Below are 19,290 nucleotides of genomic sequence, written 5' to 3'. Positions count from 1 at the left end.
GTTGCTGATTCTATAAGCCATGTTTTCATAACAAATGCTAGGGAACTTGTTAGTTCAGAAATGAACGTGGCATTCAATGTAGTAGTCCATCAGATATATGTCTGACTGCCGTGTCAGAGAGTCAGCCTTTCAGACGAGATGTTAAACTGAGGCCTGCCTGACTTTTCAGTTGAATGTAAAAAAATCCATGGCATTATTGAAAGACTAACAAGGGGAGTTCTTCCAGTGCCCTGACCTATATTTATCCCTCTGGCAACTTCAATGTTTGTGGGAGTTTGCTTTGTGCAAATTGGCTGCTGCGTTCCCCTACTTTACAATGTGACTTCATTTCAAAAGTACTTCATTGGCTGTGAAGCACTCTGGAAAATTCTTTAATTTTCTTTCCAACTGAAAAGAGCCAAGTATTAGGATAATATTTCTCCCAGACAATTTACTCCAGGCTTGGTCATGTTACTTTGCCAGTACAATGCAGTCCACAGGAGGTTTGGACTGATAATGTGCCCAATAGTGATGATGGTCAGATCTGCAGAAAAACCAAATGTGTGGTAAATTAGATGGTAGCGGGATATGAAACTAATCTTGAAAACATTATAATGACAAATAAGTATATGTTCACTTTTTTCATGGACTGTCATTTAATTTGTTACGTTTAAATATTTCACCCTTAGCGTGTTTAAGTGAAGAGTTTTTCCAATCAGTTCTACAATTGATAACTTTTATTTACCGATGTCCTCTGTGTCATTTTGTTGATCACAGTCATGAAGTTTGGATCCTCTTCTAGTTAGTGTACCTATATTAAATCAAAAATCACAGTTTTGTGCCAGTTTCACCTTTTGAAAAACTTTTAGCCTAACTTTTTGCTATCTGATATGAGAGATGGCACGTGTAAATTGCACTGTGTAATGTGTCTGTGGGTCTTATGGCATCTTTTAATGTACCTACTTTGAGAGAAACAAGATGAAGTGATCTTTCATTAACTTTGTGCTATTTTCCATCAGGCTCTGGGATTTGGATAAAAATGAGAATTATACTTTGACACCAGATGAACACCTGGGGTATAGCACTGGAGAAATCATAAATTGCATCTCTTACTGTGAAAGTAAAGGTAGGTCTGTACCTTGCCATAGCCTTCTACTTTCTCCACACTGCAAATATGATAATGAAAATCCACAAACTGCAGCTCTTGAGAAATCTTAAAGAATAATTAAAGCCCAAGGAAGAACCAATTCGCTTTTGGCAAAGATGCAAATGCGGATCCTGGAATTTTGTAAAGGATTTGTTAACATTGGGAGATGGGACAAATTGACTTCTTTTTTAGAATACTGTGCATTGTTTTATTTAGAATGTTGTTGATTGTTTTAGAATACTGTGGATTGTCTCAGCTACTGTGGTGCACTTTGTTACAGCTTTCAAAATATGAAGAGTTTCAGAGCAGGTTGTTGGATGTTGACTGGCCTGAAGTCTCCTCAGTGAGATGGAAACATTTAATAAAATGATTTATTTTTTCAGCTTTGCAGTTACAGGGCATCAACTAGGTAGGGAAAAGCCTTAAGGAAGAGCCTGTTTTTTTTCATTATTCATTCATGGGATGTGGGCGTCGCTGGCTAGGCCAACAATTATTGCCTATCCCTAATTGCCCTTCAGAAGGTGGTGGTGAGCTGCCATCTTGAATGGCTGAAGTCTATGTGGCGTAGGTACACCCACAGTGCTTTTAGGGAGGGAGTTCCAGGATTTTGACCCAGCGACAGTAAAAGAACAGCAAAATATTTCCAAGTCAGGATGGTGAGTGGCCCGGAGAGGAACTCCCAGGTGATGGTGTTCCCATGTGTCTACTGCCCTTGTCTTTCTAAATGGTAGTGATCGTGGGTTTGGAAGGTGCTGTCTGAGGAGGCTTGGTGAGCTCCTACAGTGCATCTTGTAGATGGTAAACACTGCTGCCACTGTCTGTCAGTGGTAGAGGGAGTGAATGTTTGTGGATAGGGTGCCAATCAAGCGGGCTGCTTTGTCCTGGATGGTGTCAAGCTTCTTGAGTGTTGTTGGATCCAGGCAAGTGGGGAGTATTCCATCACACTCCTGACATGTGCCTTGTAGAGCATGGACAGCTTTTGGAGAGTCAGGAGGTGAGTTACTTGCTGCAGGATTCCTAGCTTCTGACCTGGTCTTATAGCCACAGTATTTATATGGCTAGTCCAGATCAGTTCCTGGTCAATGGTAACCCCAGGATGTTGATAGTGGAGGATTCAGCAGTGGTAATGCCATTGAATGTCAAGGGATGATGGTTAGATTCTCCCTTGTTGGAGATGGTCATTGCCTGGCACTTGTGTGGCGTGAATGTTACTTGCCACTTGTCAGCCTAAGCCTGGATATTGTCCTGGTCTTGCTGCATTTGGACATGGACTGCTTCAGTATCGGAGGAGTTGCAAACGGTGCTGAGCATTGTGCGCTCATCAGCGAACATCCCCACTTGTGACCTTTTGATGGAAGGAAGGTCATTGATGAAGCAGCTAAGATGCTTGGGCCTAGGACATTACCCTGAGGAACACCTGCAGGGTTGTCCTGAAACTGAGATGATTGACCCCAAACAACCACCACCATCTTCCTTTGTACAATTCCCATTGACTCCAGTTTTGCTAGGGCTCCTCGATGTCACACTTGGTCAAATGCTGCCTTGATGTCAAGGGTAGGCATTCTCACCTCACCTCTGGAGTTTTATCTATGTTTGAACCAAGGCTGCAATGAGATCAGGAGCTGAGTGACCCTGGCGGACCCAAACTGAGCATCACTGAGCAGGTTATTGTTAAGCAAGTGCTGCTTGATAGCACTGTTGATGACCCCTTCCATCACTTTACAGGTGTATTGTAATAACCTTGAGTTAACACAGTGTGGCAGAAGTATGCGCTCTACTGAGTACCTGCTTCATTTGCTGCTGACGTTTCATTCATTAAATGAACAGGGCAGGACAACTACAGGCCCAACAGCTTAACATCTGTCATAGGGAAAATATTAGGCACAATTATTAAAGACATTATAGCAGGGCATTTAGATAAATTCAAGGTAATCAGACACAGTTAACATGGTTTTGTGAGAAGGAATTCATATTTAACCAATTTATTGGAATCCTTTGAAGAAGTAACTTGTGCTGTGAATAAAGGGAAGCCAGTGGATGTACTGTACTTAGATTTCCAGAAGGCATTTGATAAGGTGCCACATCAAAAGATATTGTGGAAAATAAAAGTTCATGGTGTAGGAGTAACATTGGCAGGGATAGAAGATTGGCTAACTAACAGGAAACAGAGAGTAGGCATAAATGGGCCATTTTCTGGTTGGCAGGATGTAACGAGTGGTGTGCCACAAGGATCAGTGCTGAGGCCTCAACTTCTTCACAGTCCATATAAATGACTTGGATGAAAGGACTGAAGGTATGGTTGCTAAATTTTCTGATGATACAAATTAGGAAAGTAAGTTTTACAGGGATATAGATAGGTTAAGTGAGTGGGCAAAGATCTGGCAAATGGAGTATAATTTGGGAAAATGTAAAATTACCCATTTTGGCTTGGAGAATTAAGAAGGAACATATCTAAATGGTGAGAGGTTGCAGAGCTCTGAGATGCAGAGGGATCTGGGTGTCCTAGTGCATGAATCTCAAAAAGTTAGTATGCAGGTACAGCAAGTAATTTGGAAAACTAATGTAATGTTTATTGCGAGGGGAATTGAATGCAAAAGTAGAGAGGTTATACTTCAGTTATACAGGGCATTGGTGACACCACATCTGGACTAGTGTGTATAATACTGGTTTCCTTATTTAAGGAAGGATGTAAATGCTTTGGAAGCAGTTCAGTGGAGGTTTACTAGACTAATACCTGGAATGGGCGTGTTGTTTTATAAGGAAAGATTGGACAGGCTAGGCTTGTATCCGCTGGAGTTTAGAAGAGTAAGAGGTGACCTGATTGAAACATAAAAGATCCTGAGGGGTCATAATAGGGTGAATGTGGAAGGGATGTTTCCTCTTGTTGGAGAATCTAGAACTAGGGGACACTTTAAAAATAAGGGTCGCCCATCTAAAACAGAGATGAGGAGAAATTTCTTTGAGGGTCGTGTGTCTTTGGAACTCCCTTCCTCAAATGGCAGTGGGCGGAATTTTCTGTGCCTGCTGGCATTGGGTGTGTTCGGCGGTGTGAGCGGACAATATGACGAGAAGGCCAAAAAATTCAATTCAGGATGTCGTGAAACCGGTTTGCAATCATCGCTCCATCTGTCAATGGCGGGCCACATTTCCCGCTTTCGAACGTCGGGAACCTCGTTTTAATAGATCTGCATATCATTATAAGGCCAGCCCGCCGAAATCATTTCCTCACACTGGATCACCCACTCACACGGTGGGAAAGCATACAGTGCAGAACGCATCTTGACAAGTGTGACGAGCAGACATTGGGACTTACTGTCAGGGCCTTGCTCACATCGTGGACATCCGAGGAACAGAAACTGCTGGAGCCTGGCAGCAATAGGACCCTGGAGAAATGTCCATGGATATGGCTTTGCCGCGACGCATCTCACAGAAGGTGGAAAGTCACCGTTGAGGGTCTGCTCATAACATGTGATCGTCAAGGGGGGTGGAGAGGAAGGTCCAGCTGTGTTTGAGAGAGCAAGATGCACCAGGGGTGGGAGAGGAAGGTCTAGGATTGACTGGTAGAGGAAGAGATTCCTTGCGGGGGGTGCACAGTGAGGTCACGAGGGGGCTAACAAATGTCTCGGGGTGAGGTTGGGGGGCAGGGAATGAAGGTGTTGCGTGGGATGAGGGTGGGGGAATGAAGCCGTTGGCGGGGTGAGGTTGGGAGGGTGGATCAAAGGCATCGGTGGGGTTAGGTTGGGAGGAGGGGAGCCAAGGTGTCGGGGGTGAGGTTGGGAGGGGGAAATTAAGGTGTCGGCAGGGGTTTGAAGTTGGGTGATGCAGTTGCAGCACAGTGGTATACAGTCCTGGGAGTCCTCAGCATTGACTCCAGATCCCATGAAGTCACATGACATCAAGTTAAACATGGAGAAGGATATGTCCTGCTAATTAAAAGCAAAATACTGCAGATGCTGGAAATCTGAAACAAAAACAGAAAATGCTGGAAAAAATCAGCAGGTCTAACAGCATCTGTGGAGAGAAAAACAGAGTTAATGTTTCGAGTCCATATGACTCTTCTTCAGAGCTAAAGAGAAGTAAAAATGTGATGAAATTTATACTGTTTAAGGAGGGTGGAGCAGGTGAAGCTGGATAGAAGGCCAGTTATATAGGTGGGGGCAAAGGAGAGATTGACAAAGATGTCATCAACAAAAGAACAAAAGGGGTGTTCATGATAGTGGTAAGGGCTAAAGGAGGTGCTGATAGTGGCACTAAGATGAGAAAGCAGAATGTGATAGTAGCAGGACAAGGGTAAGCACAATGAAAAGAACAACATGAGCAATTGACAGATGGCCCTTGTGGGGAAGGGGACATTGGTGGGGGAAAAAGATCGAAAATAGGATAAAAGGTGGGGATAAAACACTGAATGAATAAAAATAAGTGGATAAAAAATGAAAATTGAACTGTAAAAATGAATATGGAAAAAGGGTAAAAAAGGGTGAGGATAGAGGAGAGAGTTCATAGTCTGAAGTTGTTGAACTCAATGTTAAGTCCAGAAGGCTGTAAAGTGCCTAATCGAAAGAATTGAAATAAGGAAATCAAAGAGAGGGCATGAACAAAGATTAGCAAGTAAAGTTAAAGATAACCCAAAGATGTTTTACCAATACATTAATGCTAAAAGGTTAGTTAAGGAAAAAGTGGGACCTATTAGAGATGAAGATGGAAACTTGTGTGTAGATGCAGAGGCTGTGGGAAGGGTTTTGAATGAACGTTTTGCCTCTGTGTTTACAAAGGAAAGGGAGGATGTAGATATAGTAGTCCAGGAGAAATACTGCGAGATATTGGACGGGATAGTCATAAAGAGAGAGGAAGTACTCGAAGGGTTGAAATCCTTAAGTTGATAAGTCACCAGGGCCAGATGGATTGTTTCTGAGGCTGCTGAAGGAAGTCAGGGAGGAGATAGCAGACGCTCTGAGGATGATTTTCCAATCTTCACCAGATACAGGGGAGGTACCAGAGGACTGGAGAAATGCAAACATAGTTCCATTGTTTAAAAAGGGATCAAAAGAAATGCTAAACAATTATAGGCCAGTTAGTCTTACATTGGTGGTAAGCAAATTAGTAGAATCAATCCTGAGAGATAGGATTAACTGTCAGGGATGGTTAGCTTGGATTTGTTAAAGGAAGGTCTTGCCTCACAAATTTGATTGAATTCTTTGAGGAAGTGACAAGAAGGGTTGATGAAGGTAGTGCAGTGGATGTTGCGTACATGGATTTTAGAAAGGCATTTGACAAGGTCCCACATGGCAGATTGGACAGGAAAGTAAAAGCCCATGGGATTCAGGGTAATGTGGCAAACTGGATAAAAGGTTAGCTTTGTAACAGGAAACAAAGGGTAATGGTTGATGGATGCTCTTGCAAATGGAAAATTGTCTCAAGTGGTGTTCCACAGGGCTCAGTGTTGGGACCCTTGCTGTTTGTGTTATATATTAACGATTTGGATGTAAACGTGGGGACGTTTGGGAAATTTGCAGGTGACACAAAGATTAGCCGAGTAGTGTGTAGTGTAGAGGATAGCCATAAATCTCCAAAACAATATGGATGGGTTGGTGGAGTGGGCGATAAAGTGGCAGATGGATTTTAACATAGAGAAGTGTGAGGTCATACGTTTAGGGAGATCAAACAGTTACAGGGATTATACAATAAATGGGAATATACTAAGAGGGGTAGATGAACTGAGAGATCTTGGCATACAAGTACACAGGTTCCTGAAGGCAGCAGTTCAAATAGACAATGTTGTAAAGAAGGCATATGAAATGCTCTCCTTCATTGGCAGAGATATAGAATATAAAAGTAAGAATATATTGTTGGAATTGTATAAAACGCTGGTGAGGCCTCAGCTGGAGTATTGTGTGCAGTTCTGGTCACCACATCACAGGAAGGATGTAATAGCTCTGGAGAGAGTGCAGAGGAGGTTTACAAGAATGTTGCCAGGGTTAGAAAAGTGTAACTACGAGGAGAGATAGGATAGGTTGGGGTTATTTTCCTTGGAACAAAGAAGGCTGAGAGGTGACTTGATTGAGGTGTTCAAAATTATGAGGGAAATAAATAGAGTGGACAGGATAAAATTGTTTCCCTTGGTGGAGAATTCTAGAACCAGGGGACATAGATTCAAGATAAGTGGCAGAAGGTGTAGCGGGGACATGAGGAAGAACTTTTTTATGCAGAGGGTAGTGGGTGTCTGGAATTCACTGCCCAAGTTGGTGGTAAAGGCAGAAACTCTAAATTCTTTTTAAAAAGTACCTGGATCTTCACCTAAAGTGCTGTAAGCTGCAGGGCTATAGGCAGGGTGCAGGAAGGTGGGATTAGAAAGGGCACCTGGGTGTCCTTGGGCTGGCATGGACAAGATGGGCTGAATGGCCTCCTTCTGTGCTGTAACTTTTCTATGGATCTATGAGGTGCTGTGCCTTCGGTTTGTGTTGGGCTTCACTGGAACATTGCAGCAGACCAAGGACAGACATATGGCCATGAGAGCAGAATGGTGTGTTGACATGGCAAGTGACAGGAAGGGCCATGCTTGCGGACAGACCAAAGATGTTCTGCAAAGTGGTCACCCAGTCTGCGTTTGGTGTCTCCAATGTAGAGGAGACCGTGTTGGAAGCAGCGAATACAGTAGACCAAATTTGAAGGAGGTACAAGTGAAGTGCTGCTTCACCTGAAACAAGTGTTTGGGCCCTTGGATGGTGAGGACAGAGGAGGTAAAGGGGCAGGCGTTGCACTTTCTACGATTACATGGGAAGGTGCTGTGGGAGGGGGATGAGGTGTTGGGGTTGGGGGTGATGGAAGAGTGAACAGTCCCTACGGAATGCCGACAGGCGGGGTGAGGGGAAGATGTATTTGGAGGTGGTGGAAATGGCGAAGGATGATCCTTTGAATGTGGAGGCTGGTGGGGTGAAAAGTGAGGACAAGGGGGACCCTATCATGGTTATGGGACAGAAAGGAAGGTGTGAGGGCAGGGGCGCCGGAGATGGGTCAGACACAGTTGAGGGCCCCGTCAACCACAGTGGGTGGGAAACCTCGGTTAAGGAAGAAGGAAGACATGTCAGAAGCTCAGTTTTGAAAAGTGGCATCATTGGAACAGATGTGACAGAGGCGAAGGAACTGAGAAAATGGGATGGAGTGCTTACAGGAAGCAGGATGTGAGGAGATATAGTCAAGGTAGCTGTTGGAGTCGGTGGGCTTGTAATGAATATTGGTGGACAGTCTATCACCGGAAATTGAGACAAAGGTCAAGAAAGGGAAGGGAAGTGTTGGAGGTGGACCATGTGAAGGTGATAGAGGGGTGGAAATTGGAAGCAAAATTGATAAATTTTTCCAGGTCCAGACGAGAGCTTGAAGTGGCACCGAAACTGTCATCGATGTACTGAAAGAAAGAGTTGTGGGAGGGGCCTGAGTCGGACTGGAACAAGGAATGTTCCACGCACCCCATAAAGAGACAGGCATAACTGGGGCGCGTGAGGATACCCATAGCCACACCTTTTCTTTGGAGGAAGTGACAAGTTTAAGGAGAAATTGTTCAGTGAGAGAACAAGTCCAGCCAGACGGAGAAGAGCGGTGGTGGATGGGGATTGTTCGGGCCTGTGTTCAAGGAAGAAATGGAGAGCCCTGAGACCATCCTGGTGGGGGATGGAGGGGCAAAGGGATTGGATGTCCATGGTGGAGAGGAGGCGGTTAGTGCCAGGGGACTGGAAATTGTTGATATGATGTAGGGCATCACAGGAATTGCGGATGTAGGTGGGAAGAGACTGGACATGGCAAGAGAGAATGGAGTCAAGATAAGAAGAAATGAGCTCTGTGGGGCAGGAACAGGCTGACATGATTGGTCTACCGGGACAGTCCTGTTTGTGGATTTTGGAGAGGAGGCAAAAGTGGGCTGTGTGGGGTTGGGAGACTGAGGTTGGAAGCTGTGGAGGGAAGATCTCCAGGGAGATGAGGTCAGTGCCAGTCTTGGAAACAATGGCTTGATGTTCGGTGGCGGGGTCATGGTCCAGGGGGAGGTAGGAGGAAGTGCCTGAGAATTGGTGCTCAGCCTCTGCGAGGTGGAGGTCAGTACGCCAGACAACAACAGCACCACCGTTGTCGGCAGGTTTGATAATAAAGTCAGGGTTGGACCTAAGAGAACAAGAGTGTGGCAAGTTCAGAAGGTGACAGGTTAGAGTGGGTGAGAGGAGCAGAGAAATTGAGATGGCCAATGTCACGCTGACAGTTCTCAATAGAAAGATCAAGAGCAGGTAAGAGGCCAGAGGGAGAATACTGGAGGTGGGTGAAAGGATCCGTTGAATGGAAGGAGGACTCCTGACCAAAGAAGTGAGCATGGAGATGAAGGTGGCGGAAGAAGAGTTCAGCACCATGCCGAGCCTGAAATTCATTGAGGTGAGGGCACAAGGGTATGAAACTGAGTCCTTTGCTAAGCACTGAACGTTCAACATCAGCGAGGGGAAGATCAGAGGGTATGGTGAATACACAACAAAGGGCTGGGATTAGAAGAGGGATGAGGTCAGAGTGACGGGAAGGGGTGGAGAGCCCTTGGGCATTGGTATCAAAAAGTTGTTGGAGCCTGAAAAGAAGAGACAAAGACTCTTGTTAAGACGTCAGATGAGATGAAGATTAAAATGAAACTGGGGACAAGGACAGCTTTGAGATAGGGTGAGATGGTGCTGCTGGAGGGAGAGGTCGAGTGTGTTCATATGGCGGCACATGCACTGAGTGTGGATCCCAGGATGTGGCAAGAACAGCAGTCCGAGGAACTTTGTATGTCCCGGAGGTACCTGTAATCCTGGGTGGATTCGAAACATGAGGGATGGAACTTGAGTTGGAATCCACTTGGGGTAAGTCGGAGACAGAGATTATTACTGAGGAAAGAAATATGGCTGTGAAAGCGAGTTTTGGCAATCACCTTGTCAACCACCAGGAGGGAAATGGAAAGCAATGAAGTGAACAGGCCAAAAGAGACTAATGGAAATCCTGTCGGAGGGAAGAGCAGTACTTCTTCAAGATAGGCATTCTTGGAAGAGAAGTGGCAGTGAATTAAACACTAAGATAAAAGCAAAATACTGCGGATGCTGGAAATCTGAAACAAAAACAGAAAATGCTGGAAAAAAATTAAGTCTAAAGTATCTGTGGAGAGAAAAACAGAGTTAATGTTTTGAGTCCATATGACTCTTCTTCAGAGCTGAAGGGAAGTAAAAATGTGATCACCCCAATACCTCATCCCCCTCCCACAGCACCTTGCCATGCCATCGCAGAAGGTGTAACACCTGCCCCTTTACCCCTCCCTCCTCACCATCCAAGGCCCCAAACACTCCTTTCAGGTGCAGCAGCGCTTCACTTGCACCTCCTTCGATTTGGTCTAATGCATTCCCTGCTTCCAATGCAGTCTCCTCTACATTGGAGAGACCAGACGCAGACTGGGTGACCGCTTTGTGGAACACTTTCGGTCTGTCCGCGAGCATGACCCAGCCCTCCCTGTCGCATGCCATTTCAACACACCATCCTGCTCTCATGCCCACACATCTTTGGCCTGCTGCAATGTTCCAGTGAAGCCCAACGCAAACTGGAGGAACAGCACCTCATCTTCCAATTAGGCACTTTACAGCCTTCTGGACTTAACATGGAGTTCAACAACTTTGGACTATGAACACTCTCCTCAATCCTCAGCCCCCCTTTTTTTACCCTCCTTTTCCATATTCATTTATATTTTTCAATTTTTATTTTTTATTTTTTATTTTCATTTTTATTCATTCATTCATTGTTTTATTCCCACCTTTTATCCTATTTTCGATCTTTTTTCCCCACCATTGTCCCTTCCCCCTACCACACCCCCTCAAGGGCCATCTGTCAGTTGTTCATGTTATTCTTTTCATTGTGCTTACCCTTGTCCTGCTATTATCACATTCTGCTTTCTCACCTTACTGCCACTAACAGCACCTCCTTTAGCCCTTACCACTACCATTAACACCCGCTTTGTCCTTTTGTTGATGACATCTTTGTCAATCTCTCCTTTGCCCCCACCTATCGCTAGCCTTCTATCCAGCTTCACCTGCACAGTATAAATTTCATCAATTTTTTTTCTCTTTAGCTCTGAAGAAGAGTCATACGGACTCGAAACATTAACTCTGTTTTTCTCTCCACAGATGCTGTTAGACCTGCTGAGTTTTTCCAGGATTTTCTGTTTTTGTCCTGCTGATTACTCCATTATTGTGGATTTTTTTCGGGATTCCTTGGTTTCTTATTCTAAAAAAGATCTTACTGGAGGCAATGGTCTTTCATTCAAAATACCTTTATTTGCATCGATAACTCTTTACAAAGGTTAAATAAGACCAAGACATAGCTGGAGCGACTCCAAGATGCTTCACACTCATCTCATCTCAGTGAGTGACATCACTGTGACATAGCTCCTTATGCACATGCTCAGTAGCTATCATTAGAATTAACCCTTTACTCTACATATCCCCACCATCCCCACCCCATTCGTGCCAGTGTTTATCCCTGTTTATTATACACACACTCTCCTAAATCTCTCCCCAAAGTCCCTTCTCTTAAAGGGAAAGTCTCTTTGGTGGTTTCACCAGTCTTTCTGAACGAATACAGTGCTCCCTCTGACATAGATGAGAATCTTGTTGCTCTGAAGTCAGTTCTTGGGGGTTGTCACTCCTGGTTCCCCCCATTTGAGGTTCTGTAGGTATGACATTCTCTTGAAGCTTTGGGTACTCTGTCCATACTGTTAGTGCTTTCTTCTCCGTTGAATTTAGGGCAGATGTGTTCCTCTGAATGTTACCTGACTGTGTCTTGATCAGATACGATCTCAGTTGCTGTAGTTTCTCAATTACCGTACCAGCATGATTTTGGTCTCTGATCTATACCCGCTGCCCCCTTCCAAGAATCGGAAGGTCTTGAGCCCTATGCCTCTGATTAAACGTACAAGCTTGACTTGCTCGATAGGCTTCTCCCTAGCTTTATCATGGTCTCCCACCATGACAGTTGGTAGCAAGGTGTGGGGCAGGAAAGGAAATTGTGAGCCACCAAATGCTCACAAGGGGCAAACCCATTATGTAATGGAGTGGATTGATAACTAAGAGAGCAAGCTCAAAGTCGTCATTAGGGATTTTATAATGCGTACTCCTCGCTCAGCTTCTGCATTAGATTGAGGGTATTTTAGGAAGCTTGTGGCATGCCCAAATCCTGCGAAGAATTGGAAGCATTCATTGTCATTTCTGATAATGGACCACCATTTGCCAATGTCAGAATGCTACATGTAGAGAATATTTTCTTCAAGGAGGTAAAAACAGCTTCAGAGGTGAGGCCATGTAGCTTTTGCACCTCTATCCAGTGGGAATATTAATCCACAACAAGAAATATTTTCCCTTTATAGTTTAACAAATCCATGTCAAGGCCTTGATGGGAAGGAGGAGGGCAGAAGTGGTTCTTCCTGCTCCTGTCTGTGTATGGCATAGGTGACTTATTTGGAGACCCTCTTCTCTACAGTGTGTGAAATCCCTGGCCACCATACTGACTGCTGTGCACTGGTTCGACACTTGGTTATATCAAGATGCCCTTGGTGGATATTCTGGAGGGCTTCCAGGTGGAGAGCTAATGGTATCACCACTCTTGCATCATATACCAGGAGATCATTCATGACGCTGAAAATGGTGATGCTGTTTGAAATATTTCCTCAAGACGGGGTTTCTTGGAATGGGCTATGGCCATCCGTCCAGGCAGTACATGCGAATCTGGACGCACTCTTCACCTTGCCTTTGGGCTGCATGAAACTCACACAACTCCTGGTCTGTTGCTGGCAAGTATTTGGTAGTCAAGGCTGTGAAGGATTCAACTTCTTCTATGAAGGTTTTACCTTCCATTACTGGGTAAGTGGCGGGTATCCTGGACGGTGTATTGGCCGTGGTCTGGTATTTACCCTGTATGTACTCCGTAGTAGTGTGGTATCACATGAGCCTAAGTGGAATCACTGAACCCTGAGTGGCATCTTTGTGATTTTTTTTTTTCATGTTCAACAGGGTTACTAATGGCTTGTGATACATCTCAATCTTAAACTGCAGGCCCATTAGATAATCACAGAATTTCTCACATGCCCAAGTCGCTACAAGGGATTCCTTTTTGATAACTGTATTGTGCTGTTCAGGCTCGATTTATCATCTAGTCGCATAGTAAGCAGGTCTTCTTTTGCCACCACTTTGGACAAGGAATAGCACTGCTCCCAGTCCCATTGCAGATACATCAGCTGCCACAATCGTGTGAAGTTCAAGGCCATAATGGGGTAGGACCTCAGGATGTTAGCATCATTTTGTTTTGATTGAATGACTGCTGCTGATGCTCAGTCCAGCACCACGCCCGGTTTTGTTGTAAAAGATGTCTGAGGTGTTCATTTATCTGGGCTAAGTAAGGCAGGAATTTTACCTAGTTGGCTGACCATGCTCATAAACCTATGTAGCTCTGTTATATTTCTAGGTAGTAGGAAATCTTTTATTGTCTTCATTTTCTGTAGGCCTGCAATAATCCCAGTTGCTTGTATAATGTGCCCTAGGAACTTTATCGTGGGCCTAGAAAACTCATATTTGTCAGTGAGCATCAAGCCAGTCTCTTGCAGTGTTACTAAAACTTCCCTAATCCGTTTGTCATGTTCCCGTTTCATCGACCCATATATCAAGATGTCAACCATGTGGCAAATGATGCCTTCCATGTCCTGTAGTTTATTGGACATTGTCCTTTGGAATATTTCAAGGGCTGACACGATGCCAAATGGCAGACAATTAAAGCTGTACCGTCCAAAGGGCATAATGAAAGTAGTTTGGAGCTTTGATTCCTGATCCAATAGTAACTGTCAGAATTCACGTTCGCGTCAAGCTTTATGAAGATTGTGTTTTTGGCAAGTTTGGCCAAGTTCTCATCTAGTGATGCCATTGGATGTATTTATCTTTCCACTGCCTTGTTGAGGTGTGTTAGATCAATGGAGATTTGAATGGAGCCATTCGGCTTTGGAACTGGTATCATACCAGAGCACCACCTGATTGTTTGGTGACTGGTGAAATGATCACTTGTTGCAGAATCGCTTCTGTCTAACTCCTGACTCTTTTCAGAAGTGGGTGTGCGGCCTTCCTTGGCGTGAATAGAAAAATGGGTTTGGATAGACAAATGAGTCTTGAGTGTAATGTGACACATTATCTTCAGCTTAGCCAAGCCTTCAAAGAGTGTGATGAATTCCTTCCTAAATTCATTATCTTGTATTTTTGCGTTGACTTCATCAACTTTTATAAGCAGGTTCAAAGCTCTGCAGACTTTTCAGCTCAACAGAGAGCATTCTTGAAAACATACAATATTTCAGAAATTTCTCTGCTATCGTATTTTAGTGTTGTATCTATCTGGCCTTGAACATTTAACTTGACCCCTCTGGACCTTGGAGTTGAGTAGAAGATGGTTGCAGTGTCACTTTATTCAGCCATGAAACTCTTTCAGATAACACTGAGACTCCTGCTCCTGTGTCTAGCTTGAATTTGGCCAGATGCCCATTTACATCAATGTCAGCACATTGCTTTCCTGCTTCCTGATTGTCTAGGTCTTGAATTTTTTGAATGGTGGTGCCTTTAACAGATTTCTCTTTCTGCCCAGTAAGTACAGATTTCCTGGAACACGAGACCTCTTTAAAATGGTCTAACGTGCCACACCCATGGTACTGCACAATTCGGGCACGGCATTCTTCCTGCCTGTGGACCTTCTTCCCACCACAGCGGGGACTTGGAAAATGGTGGTTGGCGCCTTTTCAGGGCATTTCTCTGATTGTTACTTTGCTATACTTATGGTTTTACAACCCACAAATTGAACAACTTCATTGGGCCGTTCTTGGAAAATTTCCCTCTCATCTCTGACAAAAGCCTTTCGGCCTCTGCTCTTTGGCCTGTCTGGCCAGTTGTGCAGCTTTGCTTAAATTTAAATCTTCCCGATATTGTAAGAAGTCAGAGAGATTCTCCTCTAAAACATCAACGACTATTCTTTCTCTAATCAGGTCATCTCCTAGTGGTCCATACACTCAATTTTCAACTAGGTGGTACAATTCATTGATGAATGAGGCAGTTCCTTCACCCTGTTTTTGACTGTGCCGATTAAATTTCACCCTCTCTATGACAATATTTTTATAAAGACCAAAGTTTGAGTTAAAGGCTCTGATGACATCCTCGTAGTAGGCTTCTGTCCAACTAACACATTGTCTGCTATGCTCCCAACAGCATATAACAAAGTGATAGCTTGATCTTCGTTCTCTTTACTCGCAAGACCTGAGGTGTTGTGGTACTGGGTAAAAAATCTTCACCAATTTTCCCATTGCTCAGCCTGTCAAGGGCCCTCTCTATTTTGAAATGATTCTTGTAGGGGGAAAGTTGTAGCCATTTCTCACCCTGGCTTGAGGTTGTCTTTTCTTGTGCTGCTTGTGTTGCCAGTCTCTGGGCTGCCCTTCTTATTTGGTCATCTCCAGTGTGGTTGCTGGGTTGGCCTCGAAGTCCTTCACCCGCTGCTCTGCCTTGTTGCTGGGTTTCACTTGAGGGTTTTCCCTCTGTTTTCCACTGTTTCTCTCTGGATGCAGTCACTGCCGCCACCAGCTGTTATTGTGGGTTTGTCTCGGGATTCCTTGGTTTCTTACCCTAGAAGAGATCTTGTTGGAGGCAAGGGTGTTTCCTTCAAAATACCTTAATTACATCAATAACTAGTTTCAAATGTTAAATAAGACCAAGACATAGCAGGAGCTGCTCTCTGAGATGCGTCACACTCATCTCCCCTCAGTGAGTGACGTCACTGTGACATAGCTGCTGAGCAACTGCGTAAGGAGCTATCATTAGAGTTGACCTTTACTGTACAATTACCATCTATTGCCCTACCTCAGCCTACCTCTATGTTGAACACCACTTGAAAGAAGCATTGAGGGTAGCAAGAGAATGTACACTGGGTGGGGGACATCAATGTCCATCACCAAAAGTGGTTCAGTAGCACCACTATTGATTGAGCTGGCTGAGTCCTGAAGGATATATTTGCCAGACTGGACCTGTGGAAGGTGGGGAGAACACCAACAAGGGTGAAAAAAACAATTTGATCTCAGCATCACCAATCTACCTGTTGCAGATGCAAATATCCATGACAGTTTTGATATGAGCGATGATCGCCTAGTCCTTATGGAGATGAAGACCCATCTACGCACTGAGGATACCGTCCATCATGTTATCTAGTACTATCATCCTGCTAAATGGGATTGATTCAGAACATACCTAGCAGCACCAAACTGGACATCCATGAGGTGCTGTGGACCATCAGCAGCAGCCAAATTGTATTCTACTACAACCTGTAACCTCATGGCCTGGCAAATCCCTCACTCCACCATTACCATCAAGCTAGGGGACCAACCTTGATTCAGCAAAGAGCGCAGGAGAGCATGTAAAGAAGAGTGCTAGGCATACCTAGAAATGAGATGCCAAAGCGTGAAGCCACAACACAGGACGCCAATCATGCTAAACAGTGGAAGCAGCATGTTAAAGACTGAGCTAAGTGATCCCACAAGCAACTGATCAGATCAAAGCTCTGTAGTCCTGTCTGATGGAGTCATGAATGATGGTGGACAGTTGAACTAACTGGAGGAGGAGACTCTAAGTGTATCTCCAAATGCAGCTAAATGCACTGGATACAGCAAAGGCAATGGGCCCTGACAACATCCCAGCTGTAGTGCTGAAGATTGTGTTCCAGCACTAGCTGCGACTCTGTCAAGCTGTTCCAGTACAGCTAAAGCACTGGACATTGTAGAAAATTGCTCAGGTAAGTCCATTCCATAAAAAGCAGGACAAATCCAATCCAGCCAATTACTGCCACATCAGTCTACTCTGAATTATCAGCAAAGTAATGGAAGGTTTTGTTAATTGTATCAATTTAGGTTAAGAACATAGAAGTGGAGGGCATTGATTGGATGGTTACTTAAACTCTTATGAAGAGACAGTAACACAGGAGTAGAGTGGAGTCAGAGGATATATACTGTAATGTTTCACTCTGTGAATAAACCTATTCTAAGTAAACACTAGCTGCGCTTTCTTATTTCATCAACTGGCTATCTGAAATATAACAGTGTAGTTGACAGTGGTACCTCATGGCACTTGCTCAGCAATAACCTGCTCACTGATACTCAGTTTGGGTTTTGACAGGGTCACTCTGCTCCTGACCTCATTACAGCCTTGGTTCAAACTTGGACAAGGGAACTGAATTCCAGAGGAGAGTTGAGAGTGAATGTCCTTGAAATCAAAACAGCATTCGACCATGTATGGCATCAAGGAGCCCTAGCAAAATTAAGACAATTGGGAATTGGAGGAAAACTCTTCAAAAGTTAGTGTCATACCTAGCACAAAGAAAGATGGCTGTGTTTGTTGGAGGCTAATTATCTTGGCCCTAGGACATCGCTGCAGGAGTTTATTAGTGTAGTGTCCTAAGCTGCTCCATCAACCACTTTCTCTCCATCATAAAGTCAGATGTGAGGATACCTGCTGCTGATTGTACAGTATTCAGTGCCATTCGAAATAATGAAACAGTTTGTGCCCACATGTAGCAACACCTGGACAGCATTCAAGTTTGGGCTTATGAAATGGCAAATAACATTTGTGCCACACAAGTGCCAGGTAATGACCATCTCCAACAAGCGAGAACCTAACTATCTCTCATTGATATTAATGGCATTACCATTGCTGAATCTGCCACCATCAACAGCCTGGGAGTTATCATTGACCACAAATGTAACTGAACCAGCCATATAAATACTGTGACTACCTGAGCAGGTGACAGGTTGAGAATTCTGCATTAAGTAACTCACCACCTAACTCCCAAAACCTGTTCACCATCTACAAGGCACGTTCAGGAGTTTGATAGAATACTCTCCACTTGCCTGACTGAGTGCAGCTCCAAAAACACTGAAAAAGCTTGAAACCACCCAGGACAAAGCATTTTGCTTGATGTTCACCCCTTCCACCTCCTTAAACACTCACTTCCTCCAGCACTAGTGCACCTTGGCATCAGTGTGTACCATTTACAAGATGCACTGCAGCAGTTTGCCAAAACTGCTTGAACAGCCCCATCCAAACCTATGACCTACCACCTAGAAATATTAATGTTGAAATTGTGCTGCAATAGAATATATGTTTTAAGTTTGGTAATTAAGTACAGTTCTCCCTAGTTTGGGAAGGATCAGGGAATCATTGCAATAGTACATAAACCAGTTCACTCTGGGTATGTGGGAGAGTCTGTGTCTTTACTTTGTGTGTCTTGAAAAGAAACCGTTTTAAGGTACTGGCTAGCTTCTCATATATTCTTTCTCAACGTACAATTATTGGATTTAACAAGAAAAACAAGCAGACCTGTGGGAACACCACAACCTGCAAGGTCCCCTCCAAGTCTCATTGCATCCTGACTTGGAACTAAATTGCTGTTCCCTCACTATTGCTCAGTGAAAATTCTGGAACTCCCTTCCAACCGCACAGTGGATACCCAACACTAACTGCAGGGTTTTAAATAGGAGGATTACCACCTCAAGGGCAATTAGGGATGGGCAATATATGGCTGCCCTTGCCAGTGAATCTCACATCTCATGAACAAATTTTTTAAAAAGTTCCCAAAACCCATTGTCACTGACCTGCAACATAAACTCTGTTTCTCTTTCATTGCTGCCAGACCTGCTGATTATTTTCAGTATTTTCTATTTTTATTTTACATAAAAAAATATATTTTTGGTTGAGGACTCTTGCTGTATTTTATAGATTTTAGTGATTACTTACCAGAATTGTCATTTTTTAAAAAAAAAAAAATATTCTGAGTTCCATGGCGGCTTCCATGGCGGCATCCAAGGTCTCTCTCCCCATGTGTATTAAGACCCTGATTGCCAGTGGGTTATCTGACTGTGGGGTCCATTGTAGTAGAGCCTGATCCTTGCCTTACTGCATGGCCATTCACATAACCTTTATGCAAGCTTTATGGGATATTAATTAGCAATGGGAACTTGTGCCTCTCTAGCCTGGGGATTCTGTTGTCAATTGTAGTGCAATGCATTACTGCTCTGCATGGATCATTGATTCAAGCTGGAACCTTCCAGGTTTGTA

The 19,290-nt window shown here is 44.1% G+C and overlaps 1 protein-coding gene across 3 annotated transcripts in view; it reads left to right on the top strand.

Annotated features, from left to right (window-relative positions):
* Nucleotides 1-19,290, top strand: part of ift140 (intraflagellar transport 140 homolog (Chlamydomonas)) — a 140,960-nt gene that overhangs the window by 17,387 nt on the left and 104,283 nt on the right. For all 3 annotated transcript variants that reach the window (XM_041206061.1, XM_041206060.1, XM_041206059.1), the window contains exon 8: nucleotides 999-1,105. In XM_041206061.1, the coding sequence (XP_041061995.1) occupies nucleotides 999-1,105 (107 nt within the window). The remainder of the gene's footprint in view (nucleotides 1-998; nucleotides 1,106-19,290) is intronic.

This window comes from Carcharodon carcharias, chromosome 15 (genome assembly GCF_017639515.1).
Source record: "Carcharodon carcharias isolate sCarCar2 chromosome 15, sCarCar2.pri, whole genome shotgun sequence".
In the NCBI taxonomy this organism is placed as follows: domain Eukaryota; kingdom Metazoa; phylum Chordata; class Chondrichthyes; order Lamniformes; family Lamnidae; genus Carcharodon; species Carcharodon carcharias.
This window is presented reverse-complemented; position numbering and strand designations above follow the sequence as displayed.